At 47.3% G+C, this 15,656-nt stretch overlaps 4 protein-coding genes across 4 annotated transcripts; 1 reads left to right on the plus strand and 3 right to left on the minus strand.

Moving 5' to 3' along the window:
- Positions 1-19: 19 nt before the first annotated feature.
- On the minus strand, positions 20-3,231 carry PENARI_c015G01395 (glycosyltransferase; the record flags this gene model as incomplete). The annotated part of the gene is made up of 7 exons (XM_022633690.1): positions 20-264; positions 329-467; positions 526-1,192; positions 1,252-2,019; positions 2,079-2,315; positions 2,371-3,007; positions 3,072-3,231. The coding sequence occupies 7 exons, from the start codon at positions 3,229-3,231 to the stop codon at positions 20-22; spliced, it is 2,853 nt and encodes a 950-aa protein (XP_022486468.1).
- A 681-nt stretch (positions 3,232-3,912) lies between these two features.
- PENARI_c015G08174 (putative MFS multidrug transporter) lies at positions 3,913-5,447 on the minus strand (the record flags this gene model as incomplete). The annotated part of the gene is made up of 3 exons (XM_022633831.1): positions 3,913-4,492; positions 4,550-5,367; positions 5,430-5,447. 3 exons carry the CDS (start codon positions 5,445-5,447, stop codon positions 3,913-3,915), a joined length of 1,416 nt encoding a protein of 471 aa, XP_022486223.1.
- Positions 5,448-6,569: 1,122 nt separating this feature from the next.
- PENARI_c015G02478 (uncharacterized protein) lies at positions 6,570-10,408 on the plus strand (the record flags this gene model as incomplete). The annotated part of the gene is made up of 2 exons (XM_022633712.1): positions 6,570-7,658; positions 9,812-10,408. The coding sequence occupies 2 exons, from the start codon at positions 6,570-6,572 to the stop codon at positions 10,406-10,408; spliced, it is 1,686 nt and encodes a 561-aa protein (XP_022486241.1).
- Positions 10,409-11,065: 657 nt separating this feature from the next.
- Positions 11,066-12,954, minus strand: PENARI_c015G02726 (sugar porter family MFS transporter; the record flags this gene model as incomplete). The annotated part of the gene is made up of 4 exons (XM_022633720.1): positions 11,066-11,745; positions 11,840-12,170; positions 12,222-12,775; positions 12,846-12,954. 4 exons carry the CDS (start codon positions 12,952-12,954, stop codon positions 11,066-11,068), a joined length of 1,674 nt encoding a protein of 557 aa, XP_022486467.1.
- Positions 12,955-15,656: the final 2,702 nt, after the last annotated feature.

The following is a 15,656-nucleotide window of genomic DNA, read 5'->3' on the forward strand; positions in this document are numbered from 1 at the left end:
ACTATATATTACAAGTTAACTATGAGATATGGCTACGAGACCGAATATGATGGCTGCTATGTCGTTTCGTGCTTCGCAGATCTTCTTCGAGGATAAACCACTGCCTCGCAACTTCTGCCCTCTCGTCTGCAGAAGATTGGCGCATCTCTTCATGACCCTGTGCTATGCGAGAAAATACAATATCATCCTGTTGGGCCTTTCCAAGTGAAACTTGAAGTTTTCTGCGAAGTCCAACCAAAGGGTACCCAGCCAGTCCCCATATACCTTGTTAAACATTAGCATCAGTTGGTTGACCGTGTCGGTCACATTTGGGCCACATTTTACATACCTGCCGGTGGCTTTAAGAAGACACCTCCAACGCCTTTACCGATTCCCTTGGCCATCCCTGCGGCGCCTCCATGCTTGTATCCATACTGGGGTTGGGTGACCAAGCCTGTGACTCCATAGTAGAAGCCATCCCGGAATTCCTGTTAGATCAATGGTTAGTCTGAAGGTTATCAAGCAAACAATTTGGTTCCCGCATACCTTGCCAGCGGCCCGCAGTCCACTCCGAAAACCAATCACCTTCGGTGTGGATTTAACCATCCGGTCATGATACAACTTGGGGGCATTGTGAAATCCTTTCGATAGGCTTAGTGTGAGGTCTGTTGGAAGCCAGATAACAGTCTTCAAAAGCTTCTTCGACATCCGACCACCATGATATTGCATTTCAAAAACAGCACCCTTCTTTCGCTGCGCGCATTTCGATCCGCATGTCATCGTGTGAGATTTCTCCAGCTGCAGGCTTCGTTGGCGATCCCTGCTGGCCTTGGGCGTATCGCTGTCTATTTCATCGATTCTGCTGCTGTCGCTCAGACTCAATCCGTCGTCCGTTTCATCCAAATCGTGGGTTGGCGTTGGTGTCGATGACGACTGCTCATTTGACCCCTGGTGCTGGGAGGACTCATCGCTTTCAGAACTATCCCCTCGGCGCATTATACTTCTTTCTGTATAACCGCATGCTTGCCTAAAGTCAGGGCGATCAGGGGGATGTCCGATGGCACGACCGGCAGACACAATATCCGTGACCATGTTCCTGGGTAGATCTGCGAGTCCAGTCACAAAGTTTGCAACCGCTCCAAATAGTACTTGAGTTGATGCACTGATTGGACCGACTGGGTCGCGATAGGTGTCATATTCCTGTGGGCGGTTCCTGTAATAGTAGTCAGTGGACTCGGACTTGATGATATCTTCTGGTTATGTGGATCTCACAAGACGACATTGTCAGGCTTCAACCGTCCCATCTCGACCAGAACAGATGCTGCAAAAGCACTGAGTCCTATATCGGTGTGTTTGATGTGCCAAACAGCAGGTCGAGAGGGACATATCGCACATCGCAATGATGCCAAATCAAGGTGACGATGGAAACTGCGCACTCCGTCCCGAACACCAGATTCACTCTTCATGTTTTCACTAATTTCCCGTGCCTTCTTCTTAATTGCTGGCTCCAATGCCGATTGAATGGCATCCGTTAACTTCGTGGCTGTCAATTGCTTATAGGGAATGGGTACTGGACCAGCCCTTGCCTTTGCGACAATTTTCCCCCAAAATTGTTGATCCCCAAAGAAAGGAATGATGATAGTCGGACATCCCAAAGAAAGCCCAGCAGCTGTTGTACCGGCACCACCGTGGTGAATGACACACGATACTTGCTGGAACAGCCAGTCGTGTGGAACGCTCCCTATAATGAGGATGTTGTCGGGGGCATCGACTTGGTCGACTCCCAAGTTGCCCCAGCCTTTTGAAACAATCGCACGTTGACCAGCATTCTTGATAGCTTCAAATACGATCTTTGTCAATCTGACCTGATCATCTACCACAATGGATCCGAACCCAACATAGATCGGTGTTGGTCCAGCCTTAAGAAAGTCGGCGATCTCTTTTGGGGGTTCGTAATCTGACTTCGTTGGAAGGAAACTGAATCCGCAAATATCAGCGTTCTCGGGCCAATCTTTTGGTTTCGAGAGTAACGAGGGTGACCTAGATACAATAATTCGTTAGTGGACTTATCCATTGCAACATGTCATTATGGCTCTTACCAAAGGTACGAATAGGGAATGCGTAAGCGATGGATCAAACTGGGTGCTGTGATCGAATCCAGGTCGTCCAATGCGAGACAATTCTTCCGCCAGGTGTTCACCAGGTCCCCCAATCCTTCCCAAATCATCATGTCGACAACTGCATAAGATACAAAGTTCGCAACTGTGGGCTTGCAGCCAGCCTGGTTGAGCACTGCAAGCGGATGCGGAAAAGACTGCGTAGGCGTCCATGGCATTCTAAAGAGATCAAGTTAGACACTTTCGCCAAAGTTATATTAGCATATAAACCCACGTGAACATCATATGAAGGGGAATCCCCAATCTTTGTGCGCAATGAACATGGGCCAAACTGGGTGGATTGGCGATAATAGCATCAGCGACAAATGGACGTCGTCGATGATCCACTGTGTCGTTCCAAAGATCCTCCTTGATTTGATGCAGATCGGTCCCATCGCCTGTTTCAATGCAGGATCTCCAGCATCCGTATATGATCGATTTCATATCTGCACGACGCTTCTTGATGGCTCCACTACGGATCGTGCGGAGCCCGGGCAGGAGTCCAGGGTTCTTAACCATGAATGCCATCAATTCCTCGGGATCCCCTCCAATATTGAAGAATTCCAAGCCACTATCAAGCACAAAATCACGGAACGCAAGATGCGTTGCTAGTCGTACACGGTGTCCATGTGCCTTCAATTCTTTGCCCAGTGCAACGAATGGTTGGATATCGCCTCTGGAACCGATCACTTGGATCACGATATTCAAATTTAGCGGAAAGAACTTTCCTTCATCTTTCGGTATGGCTTCCGGTGTCTGCTCCTGTTCGAGATCCTCTAGGTCGGACGCTCGAGGTGTTTTCTGCATGCGATTCAACAACCCCGCGATACTCGGCTTGTGTTCGTTGATTTTTATGTCCAGACGTCCGTCACCTGTGAGATAAAATACATTAATTAGTAAGAGGTCTGCGATAACCATGTCTCTACGAGTATATACCTAGCACCCGGACACCAGTGTTCAGTCCGTCTCCATTGAACTCCATATGTTCCCAATCCCGCGAGTGTGGCTCGCTGACCTCTTCAGGCCAGTCTTCCGATCGTATCACTTCATGGCGACTGGATCTGCCTCTCGCGGCAGTCGGTGTTACCGACGCCATGCTTCTCGGGAGATCAGCTCCAAGTGATCGGCCAGCGTGATGTATGGGAATGTGAAAAGCAAGAGATGATCGGCGAGGAATATCTTATGTACCCAAAGTACTATGTAGCCTGATCTCTTCAATGAATATAGTATGCAAATCCTGGAGAAAGGGTCTCGCAAGAATATGGTCAAATATCGATGATGTCACAGAGGGTCGATTCCGAACATCCGGCTTCCCGGGTCTTTCCACTGCGGATCCCGATCGCCAAGGAGGCTGAAGGGTGTTCTTGTTTTGCTTAGCAACGGCAAAGAGGTTTTAAAAAGAAGAAGCAGACGCATACCCTGTGTTCGAAATCCACTTTTCAAAACGACATGTGACTTGTATATGGGTCAAGCCGTGGATTAAAGCCGAAGGATGTTGAGAGAGACGATATCCGATTCATAAGCTATAATTATGATTATGTGATTTCGGGATGTTCAAATAATCCACTTCTCGGGCATCTGGCATCGCCTTACATCTGAATTTGCCCCTGGAACCCAAAGCGAGAAATCTATCCAACCTTTTGAAGCATCTACAGAGGTGGGTCAGCCACTCTCTAGGTCAAAGCCAAGCCACAAACGATGTATACTGACGCTGTTAGTATTTGTATTAACTTGTTATGCTATTATATACTTTCTTATGCAATGCTCGCTATATGCATTAAATTGATGAGGTGTCGCCGACTCTTCCGTTTTCCTCGGCTGCCATTGCTTCTCTCTCGTCAATGGTCATCTCACTCTTCGCCTCACGGATTCTCACAAAGAAGACCACGATGAGCAGCCCCAGAATTGCCAGTCCGGTCTGGTACCAGAAAACCGCTTTGTAACTCTTCCGAGTCCCCAGTTCTTCCGTCTGAGTCTGTGTGATATCTGCGAAGCCCAACATCACAGCAATTCCCATGTGTAACGTACAGTTGATCAACGCACCAGCCAGACCCTGTCGCGCCTTGGGCAAGTTTGTCGTGATGAAGACATTGGCCAAGTTGAAGCTGATATCAATCCCGATCGTACCACATAGCATTGAAGGGAACACAAAGGCCCAGTAGTTTCCGCCGGGCGGGATGACGGCGAAGAACAATCCAGATCCCACATAGCCGAGACATGAGATCATCATGAGAATTGTTCCTGGTACTTTGTGGAATATCATTCCTCCACCGACGGACAATATTAGCCCGCCAACACCCATAGGGGCACACCATGCCACGATTTGCATTGGGGAGGCACCCATTATGTCGGACATGCTAAGCGTGACCGTTAGAAATACAAAAAAACCACAGTACTATCCGGGGATAACTTACTAAAGCACTGCATAGAGCATAAAGATTCCCAGCGTCCCATATAGGAATAGCAAGGCTATAACCAGCGGAGTCATGTACTTGACATGGAAAATATCACCAGGCAACAATGGGTTTTCAACCACCCACCCCTCAACATAAACCATCGCCCCAAGGAAAATAAGCCCAAGTGCAAGGAACAGTGGGATGTATGGCGTTTTCCATCCTTGAGGTGCATACGAACTGTCTGCAATGGGAAAGACGATCAGGACAGCCGCAGGAACCGATAGACATGCACCAGCCCAATCCATCTTGATGCCAATTTTTCTCTTCTCGTGGTAGTCCCGCGGGATGGAGAAGGACGCTAGGGCCGTAGTGATGGCGGATAGAATCGCACCGAAGAAGAAATACCATCTCCAGGTGAGATATTCACCACAGAGGCCGGAGAAGAAAATTCCAACGAAGAATCCCAGTGCTGCGCAAGCGCCATAGATACTGAAGACTATGTTCTTTCTGGGTCCGGGTCGATATGTACTACCGAGCACCATGATTCCTGATGGAAGGAAAGCGGCAAGGCCAAAGCCTTGCAATGCTCGGCAGATGACCAGCATTAGCCATGTTTGAGACACACCGCAGAGGATCGATGATATTGTAAGCCATAGTGCCCCGGCGGTGTAGATGAGATATCCGCCGAACATGTCGGTCATTCGGCCGAAGATGAGAAGCGTCGAGGTGACTACCAGTGATAACGCGGTAGAAGGCCATATTGCGGAGGCTGCTGGAAGGTCAAGCTCTGCAACAAGGGTTGGAAGGAGCACATTTGATCCTGAGATGTAATATTCCTAATCAAGTTACATAGGTCAGATGGTTGTCATAAGTTGCGTGCAGGATCTTGAATACTTACAGCAAGAATCTGTGACATGAAAATAGACAAACAAAAGCACAGCTCTGACCAGAAACCTTTGAAGCATTTTGGGCGCTCTCTTCCTAACCTTTCCAGATCGGCGATTTCCTGGTTTATTCTGGCCTGCTCAAGGTCGGGTGGCAAGGCATTACCATTCGGGCCAGGACCCTCTGGCGCTCCCATGATATTAGGCTAGCCACGATGGAATTTACTTAGTGATCAAGTATGCAGTTGCAAAGTAGACAGGCATGTTGATGAGAGGATAATTGCACTCCTATTTATTCTTTCACCGGTGGCTAATTTCTAAGCAATGACGACCTAACATGCGGATGGAGGACCCAGTAAAGTAGTATTTGCTGATAAATAGTATCCGTTTCCAGAAGGGTAAGAGAATATTCTGCACGGGGAAGCTAAGATGATTTGTGGGTGAGAATCGGACTCTTAACGTACTAGAGATAGTGCCAAGGCTTCTCCGCTGGACTTCCTGCTTAGGAAGTTGCGAGGAGTGGAGCGGGCGGGGCCGGGAAAAAGAAAACGTTTTGACACCGGAAATTTACGCACGTGTGAATTGCAGGGTTTTGAAGGCGGTGGAGGAATAAAATTGAGCAAAAAAATGAATAATGAGGTAAACTGATCATCAAAGTGGTAGTTGGGGGCCCTCGACTTTGGCGTTATTAGCACCACACTCTAACCAACTGAGTTATGGAACCAGTTGTTGTGACCGGGCTAGGTTTTTTGATTCTTGAGCCAACATTGCAAACTCCCTGCATATGAGTCATGGCTTATCGTTACTTATTGCCGATAGGCTTCTCAGTTGTTGTGCTAAGCACTTTGAATATATCTTTACAAACGTATTTTTTAGCAAACAGGATTCAAGAGGTTCTGAAATGTAAACAAGAGCGGAGGTATACTGCAGGCGTTCTTACAAAGAACTTCTGGGTGAGACATATACATCGGATTTTAGGCCGCGCGACGCTATGGTACCAGATGAGATACAGAATGGATCGCATTATTGTGATTACGTGACCTAGCTAGCCACTTTAACGTAGTGTAATTACGGTCCTGCAATTAATGTAAGTCGATCTGCCCACTTGCTTTACTTTCCTTTTCCAATACCACTCCCTCAAAAAACAAACAAACATGGAACACCTTTTCCAAGCCTTTCGCCGGGTCCAAAAAGGACTTGACGATCCCGACGATCTTCTGGAGCTATTCCAAAGGCATGAGAACTTGAATGACCCTTCCGCAGTCAGTGTAGACGATCGAATTCGACTTCTCGATCTACCTCCTCGATCGGTTCAAGACGAAGCAATTGCATCAGTGACTACTCTTACAAAGAATGAACTGCTCAAACGCGGTGCTGAATTTCCCGCTGCGCTGAGCGAAAATGAAATGAAACTTCTCATGGCCCGATACTGGCTTGATGGTATGAAATGCCACATCGACGATGCCTTTATGAATGCCCTTGATTTCTTGGAAGACATCAAAGAAGACTACTCAACCGAGATCTGTGACCGTCTTGATCGCTTTCGAGAACCGCTTTATGAAGAGAACGAATGCAAAGCCATCGAGAATGCAGAGGCTGAGAGCATCCGTAGAATGAATGCAGGGCATGACCAGAAGTTGCAACAGGATCTGGCCAGAGTGTTTGCAGAGGGAAAGCCTTGGCTTCAGCGACCTTGGCAAGAGGATGGTTCCAAAACATGGGGATACGCAGTTTTCGAGAGCCCGCAGTTTGTTGCTGATCCCAAATATGATGTTTATAAGGGAGAGCAAAAAACGGCAATGGAAAAATCTCTGCGTCGCATCGTTTCGGGTATTGAGATTTTTCGCCGTCACAAGATGGAGAAGCAATCCTGGCCATCTCAGATGAGTGGTGCTTATCGATTTCCTGAGATTATCGACAAGTTGCGCCAGGAATTTAGAAACCGACGAAACGGAGGCAACCTTTCCGATGGACTTCTTCCCAACGTTTTCTTGTACCTGGATCACGAATCTGCGACGTCACTTTTTCATTCTCATGGGTATGTCGACGCTATGTGGATCTGGGCAGTCGATCCGGACTATGAGCCTGAGAATGATCCCACGGACGATTATCAAGGATACTTGCGTGTTGGTCTCAAGCAACTCGTGGATAACTTCTACATTGCCTGCCGCTGGCAAAGTGACTTTTCGACGAAGGATCTTTGGGAGGCGGCACAACGAGAGTCGAACAAAGCATTCGCATCCGTGGAGCCGGAAACGCCAGATGAATTTCCCCTCAGGACGGAAGGCGTCAATATTGCACCGGAAAGTTTACGAGTTTTACATCCGATAAGGAATGACTGAATCGATGTTCCTACACAACTGGTCTATGCATCTCATGGCTAGCCATTTATTCGCAAACGTTTGACTCTGTCCCGACGCAGTACGCCTCTCCTTGGAGTAGCCCCTGGCACTTTCCTTTCTTTGTGTTGACGGCAGGGTTCAGCTTGTAAAAGAAATCGAGAGATATACCTGCTTCATCAGCCATATCTTGACAATACTTCCCCTTGTCTGAACGCATGAGCCATTTATTACAATCCGAGGCAATGCCTGTTTGGATGGGACCGGGAGGACCGCCAGTGGTGCTTGTTACGTCCGAGTCTGAAGTTGAAGTGGAATCCGACGTCGCAGTCGCAGTCGCAGCTGGAGGGGACGGGCTTCAGAGAAACTGGAGTCAGCGGAGTGACCGGAGTACTTGTGCGGCCATGCGACATGCCACTGCTCGAGTCGGTCCTGTATCCAGGCCACACCCAAGGCGGCAGAGTTTCGTATGTGTCACGGGTGCGGTTCATGAGGGCCCTACTCGGCAACCAGTAGGGTGCTTGCGTCACGTGTCAGGCATAATAGGGTCCTTGCCTGAGGAATGTTGATATGTCATCACGTGTCAGACTACTCGTGTCTCCACTGCATTAGCTATATTAGTTAACTATGGAGGGTATGACGTAAGGGGTCGCCGGCTTAATAGCCGCCGTATTCTAGGACGAGTATATACTCACATCCCTGCAAGTACGAAGAGACAACCCGTTGGTCGTATATCTGATGCTAGTGAAGCAGTTCGACAATTGACCTCATTTACGTTGCCGTCTATGTTGGACCGAGGTCTGGAACTTGTTGTCATTGTGGCATTATTCCTCGGTCTTTCGTCAATTACAGTGGGTCTGCGATACTTTGTGCAGCTCTGCTTGACACATTGTTTTGGAATGGATGATACGCTTTCTGTGGTGTCTCTGGTATGTCTTCCACTGACTAGTTGGTTTTCCCATTGTCTTCATGGGGAAATCAGTAACTGGGAGAATATTATCTAATTGCATATTAGATCTTCTACATTATAAGCTCGGTTTCTATATTCATAGCTGCTAGAACCGGTACCTTTGAGCATTTTTGGACGGATATACAGCCAGACAATCTCCGCGTAGGGCTAAAGGTTAATACCTCAATAAACTGATCGACAAGTTTACAATTTAAGCTGACAGATACTTTCTAGCTTCTCTTATTATGTGAGACTTCATACGTCGCCGCCACCATTTTTGTCAAAATTTCTATTGGGGTATTTCTCCTCAGGTTCTGCGTCGAAAATCTCTACAAGAGGATTATCTATGCTGTCCTGTTAGCTATCGCATGCTTTGGTACCTTCATATTTCTGTTTCTTCTCTTTCAATGTCGCCCTCCAGCTTCTTTTTGGGAGCAAGCTATTTCCGCATCTCTTCACGGTAATTGCGCACATGGCACACTAGTACCTGTCTATATCTATTCGGCGATAAACAGTGCTGTGGACTGGATACTGGGTATCATTCCCGTTTTTATCGTCTGGCATATGCATTTGAGCTGGCATATGAAAGTTTACATAGCCATTGTCCTGGCTTTTGGATCTTGGTATGTTCTGCGTATCTTCTTTACCTATAATACGCTCCTTGGTGGCATGCTAATTTTTCTTTCTTGGGTTCAACAGTGCAAGTATTGCTACGGTAGTGAGATTTACGTATATTGGAGATTATCGTGACCCCAGAAACCTGTTCTACAATCACGGCTTGATAATTTGGTCGGAGCTGGAAGTTGGTTTTGCTCTTATAGCGTCGTCAGCGGCGAAATTGCGGCCTCTCCTGATTCAACTCCAATTGTGCGTTCGTCGATACAAATCCCAACACTCTAGTCAGGAAGCGTGCGACCAAAGCCTGCAATTGGGAGTGTCTCCTTACAATCCAAGAATTGACAGTGTTGTGGAGACGCAGTGTCGACTACCGCTTGGCTCCCGAACAGGAACATCCAGCGCAGTTGAAGGACACGATGACCTTGTTTGAATGAGTATGTGTATTCCACACGGACAAAGCCTCGTGCGGTTTCCTGACTGAATGTTCTAGGCGTACACCAATGCATCCTCTCTTGGCGCCGATGGAAATCGGCTCTACACTATTGGCACCTCTGCCGACGCGATGCTAGCCCTGCTAGGCGGCCGAAAGATTTTGTCTGGTCAATCCAGGGTTCCTGCAACCTCTCTCTACGGCATTGTTGCAGTCAGCCCAGTCATAATCCACCTAGACAATATCCCCACCAAATACCAAGCTGCATACACATCATATGATGTGTATGGAGAAGGAGCACCGGTCATCACACGGTCCGTCATGTCCGAGTTCTTTCGATGGGTCCACGCGGCCCATGATGACACCAGCAGTTTTATATTTCTTTACGATAAGAGCTTCTCCAAATTTCAGCCAGTGTATATAGCGACTGCAGAGTGTGACCCCTTGCGGGATGATGGCAGGACCCTGGCAGCTGCCTTGAAAGATGCTTGGGTGAGCGTCCGCGAGGACTCCTATCAAGGCATGCGTCACTGTTTTTGGTTCTTCAATACCCGCCCCGAATGGTCTTCCTTTATTGAGAATACCGTTTCATCTAAGGCCACATTAGAAGGACCCCAATGGAAGCTATTCGGAACCCCTCTCCACCTGCTATACTAATTAAGCCGGCCGCAGTAATTGTTTCCCAATGCATTAATCGGTAAAAATGCATGCATTTCTTGGCAATATAGGATGCATCGAGCATTGGCGGTCATGGACCTAATGTACTTCTATTTACTATACAGCCCCCTAGTAAAATTAAGTCACTACTACTCCTCACTAATGAGACTATACCGAAATATTGGTCCAGTCGTAGTGTTGTCAAGTTATAATCAAGTAAAGAGTCACCAAGTTGTTCCGAACAGTAGACACAAGTAACAATTTATGATTGAACACGAAGAACTAAACTAGATACATAAGGTCCTTATATATCCTGGTCCTCATATAGGTAGACGGGGTAGGTAGTATGCTAGTAGATGGTCATTAGCGCTATCTATCCATCGATCGGTATACCCTTCTACCATCTTCATAATCACATAGTTACCGCGTAGTAGTTAATTGCAATATTGCTCGAGACGGCGAGTGGAGGGTCGAAAGTGCCCTTTGGCGCGCGGAGGTTTTCTGGTATGTAGAGCTTCGTATATATATACGTTTCAATGATTCTATAAAGTAGTCGTGAGATACAACCAAAACCCATCCCATTGGGTAAATCTCATCTCATAATAAAGAACGGTATTTTTGAGCTTCATGGTGATCAGTCCCCTCAAAATCCGCGGCCTAAGCGAATCGTTCGGCATTTTGGCGAGGGTTTGCCGCCACGTGTGACCAAATAGTGGCTTCAATTCTAGAACGCTGATCTCTTTCGTCACTGCCAGTGTTGTCCTGAAACACTTCATCCATCTCTTCGAGGGTACGTCCATTAGTTTCCGGAACGAAGAACCAAGTCCAAACAAAGGACAAAACACAAAAGACACAGAAAAACACATATGTTCCATATCCTGTATTTTGCACGAGGGGCGGGGTGATGAGACCGATAATGAAGTTGTTCAACCAGTTGGACATCGTAGAGTATGCCATACCCTTCGCACGCAGCGAAGAGGGGAAGATCTCAGCCGGCATTGCCCAAGGAATAGGGCCCCACGAGGCTCCATAAGACAGCATGAAGAAGCATAGGAACGCTACGCAAACCCAGGCTTCCCCTGTATGTGAAGTCCAGTCTGATTGGAATTGGCTCATTAACACAGCAATAATGAGATGGGAGAGAACCATGCAAATTGAGCCACCGAAAAGCAATGGCCGACGACCAAATCTGTCCATTCCCCAGAGTGAAATGATACAAGCAACCATCTGACAAATGTTGATAACCCCAGACATATTTAATTGCATGAAGTAGTTGAGACCCATCCCTTCGAACAAACTGGGCGAGTAGTAAATAAGAGCATTCACACCACCGAATTCTGGAAGGTTCCGAATTAGTATAATGCTAGAAAAGTAGGACTTTGTTGCCGTAGGTAATATGCCTATGGCATGGAGGAAATCAAAATAACTCACGTTGAAAGAACATAATTCCGATTCCCACGTGCGTCCGTTTCCAGCAGCCCCTGCGGAAGCAGTCGAGGTAACTCCACACATGAAGCATGACGCGGCTAAACATCGTCCCATCCTGACATTTCGGATGGCGCGCAGCACTCAACTCCTTACAGTAGGCAACCTCTGACCGAATGTCAACCCATTCTCGCAATACACGCTCATCGGCTTCGTCAACGCCTCGTAGCTTGCAGAGAGTCTGCAAGGCTTCTTCGTCTCGCCCTCTTCCGGCAAGCCAGCGAGGTGAATATGGGAGAAAGGGAATACCAGCACCAAGGAATAGGGCAGGTATCATCTATTGATATGATCAGAAGGGGATCGATGGTTCTCGCTTGTGGATAATTACCTGAATTAGGAATGGAAGGCGCCATGCCCATTCGCCGGGGATGTAGCGAGTGCCATATGTGATGTAGAAAGCGATAACAATGGCCGTGACAATACTCAGCTCTTGCAACACCAGCAATGTACCACGAATCTCAGGAGGCGCAATCTCTGAGATGTACAGTGGTGCCACCATTGCAAGCATGCCAACCCCAATCCCTCCCACAAAACGAGCGCCAACAAGCATGGCGAAGCTTGTTGCTCCAGTTTGTAATGCCGCCCCAAAGACGAAGATAAAAACTGCAGCCATAATTGACCACTTGCGAGAGATCTTGTCTGCGAGCCACCCTTGGTTCATGGCACCTAAGAAAGCTCCCAATTCGATCATCGCCGTGAGAATGCCCTTCATAAAGCCACCACCTGGGGCATCGGCAGCAACCTCTGGAAACTTCTCAAGGAACTGTTCCATTGTAAGAGTCACGCTTACAACTCCCTGGTCATAACCAAACATTGCGCCACCCAGAGTAGCGAAGGCCGCGCAAGTGCAGACATATTTGTTGTTTACAATGCCCTTTAGACCTATGGCGAGCGACAATTGTTAGCTCCAAAACTTTGAGCATAAGCAGAGGCTCAGTAATAGAGTTCATACCAGCCTCGCCATATGGTTCTCTCGCTTGTCCCGGGATGAAACTAGCAGGGTCTATTTTCATTTCGGATTCAAGATGCTCAGCAATCGGGGATGCTTTTTTGTCCACCATGGTTATATGGCTTGACAATCAATGTCCTCCCAAAGCTTGTAGATTGAGTTGATGTTTTCCAGGGTAATCCAAATCCTTATAACGAGGGGAGCTCTGTGCACCCAATAGAGGTGGAGATAGAAGTGAAGAAGGCTAGTAACGGAATTGTAGGAAATATTAAAGAGGCATTTGGGCAATTTTACATTCAATTGATCGTCCAATCTAAACCAGACTAACTTCAACTACAACACTACAATGTAGACGGCTGTTGATATGGCGTTCGGGCTTGACGCCATTGTCCCCACAAGTACAGAATGCGGGGGAATGGCCTTGCGGGCCCCAGGTAGCGGATATTCCCCGATCGGACACCATTTTCCGGCCCGGATACCATCTTCCAGCACTGATCTATATCCATCTTCGTCCTAGTCAAGCCGAGAGATAGCGACTCATATCCCACCGAAAGCAAATGACAACCCGGATTCCTGCCCATCCTGAGATCTACATACAGGTCCTACTGTCAAGGACTATCGGGCACTCTTCGTGCATAATGAAACATCTCGGCATAAACAGGCTTTCCTGTTGTTTAATTGCCCCTTGTGATTATTTCACCGTGAGATTTTTCTCCAATCGCAACCTCGGACTCTGCCTTCGGCGAGAGACTTCATGGCGCCCGGCAAGCCGATGACTTCAAAGTTTATATCAGGCTAAGCTTTTGAGCCTTTACCGAATATAGTGTTGTGTATTGTTTAATGTATAATTTAACGAAGGTCTAAGTCGTATCCTGATATATTAGTTCCTCCTTCCGGTACTAGCTAAGGGACCGCAAAGTAATCACTCGTATACAGTCCGATGTGGATTGTTGGGTTGCCGACGTTATATCTCCATCTGACCCATAATTTTCTTATGACTATCCAAAGAAGACAACATTACTCGTATAACACCAGCGGTTGTAGAGGACTGCTTTCTTCCCCCACGGGGGCCTGAAACGGGTTGATCTCGGGATGGGGATTCCGACCCAGGTAGCCTATTGATGTGGGTCGAGAAAAATGAAGAAGAGTAACGAACATCAAGTATGCGAAATAATACGAATAATGATGAAGGCCCGATAGTATTGCGAGTCTGAGACGACTTAGTCCCTACCAGGTTCTACAGACTAGTTGTAGCCAATGATACTCACCAGTTCGTCCAAGTATAGAGAGCGGGTGGCGTGTAGCTTGTTTTCTTTCGCATTTCATACTAGTTTTGCTTGGCATAATAGACTGTATGCTTATAGCAATGAACTGACCCAGAGAAGTTCGAAGGTTCATCCTTCTATATGTCGTTTCGGCGGTTATGGCTACGATGAAAATTTGATTAGATGACCTTGGTGAATCGTTTAAGTTAGCCGCACCATTTGTTATGGATATATCAGACTCGGATACCACAAACAGTCTATCATGACAGCGAGATTCCTCGATGATCTCCGACGCTTAGTTCCTTGGAAACTCGGGATTAGATAGGAACCCGACTTTCGCAGGCCTTCCGAGAGATGGGGAGAGAAGGCTTCCCGAATTGAAAAATGAAACACTTAATGCAGGACATAAGACGCATTGAGCGACTGATGGAGTCGTAATTAAACTTGACAAATGTCCCCAACCTGTTTTATTGGCTCATATAATGTAATGCCTGTGATGGGATCCCCGTCTTGGCGGACTCAGTTTCGGCACGGCAAATGCTAGCATCTTTTAGTTGATACTGATAGCCTGACGGTCGGTCTTTGCATCTGCACCCGCAAGCTCCTGACTCAATCAGGCCGACCTCCTACATTGTCTACGTCTCCATGTTGACGGATTGGTTGTCCCTGTACTATCTCTCTTCTTGTCACTTTCATCTCATCTGCTCAACTCACTATCGCGTGTGACAATGATATGTTCACTCAGTGTATTAAGTCACCAATCCTCAGATGTCCACCAGTTCTGGTTGCTCGAGCAGTTTATGCTATTCTTACCACGGCGACAAATTTGATGCCCAGGACGGTCGCCTGTACCGTGCAATTGTCACTTACAATTGTATTTGCCCACACAGATTGGACCGGATCTTCAAGATTGAATAAAAAAACAAAACTGTCCCATTGGATTCCTTGGTGGCACTGCGAACGGCTGATGGACAGCAAGACAAAGACAAAACAGCCAATATGCCAACTGTTCAACTGTGCAATTTAGATTATTAAAACTATGCCTGTCGTTGAATTCTGCTGCACAACCCGCACGAACTCATACAGTTTCTTCCGGAGTTCCTTCTACCGAGGAGGCTCGAGCCTAACACCGACCAGTCGCAACCCGTGTTATACCGTAGTGCCTTGCGTGCAATATTCGAAACCAAAATGCTGCCAACACTCCTGAAGCCGAGGGAACCAACTCCAATCTTGCCTCTTTGTGGGATGTTTATCGCGGACCAGGCGATTTTGTGGAGCATACCAGTCGTTCCTTTAGTAGCAAATCTGATGTTGTTGATATTTTTAGATCTGTAATCATCAAAACCCAGCAAGCTGCTAGTATCGTTGCATCTACTAAGCAGGTCCCTGGACTTGGTGCAGCTGGCAGGGATGAAAATACGGATGAACAACTCGTCACTATCAACTCGAGTCTCAAAGAGCTGCAATCTGTTGACATGGATCCATATAAAACGGCGATTGCGGCTGGTGTCGCTGTGCATCCCGCTCTGGATGCAAGTATCCCTCGGGA

This window comes from Penicillium arizonense (assembly GCF_001773325.1).
Source record: "Penicillium arizonense strain CBS 141311 chromosome Unknown PENARI_contig015, whole genome shotgun sequence".
NCBI lineage: Eukaryota > Fungi > Ascomycota > Eurotiomycetes > Eurotiales > Aspergillaceae > Penicillium > Penicillium arizonense.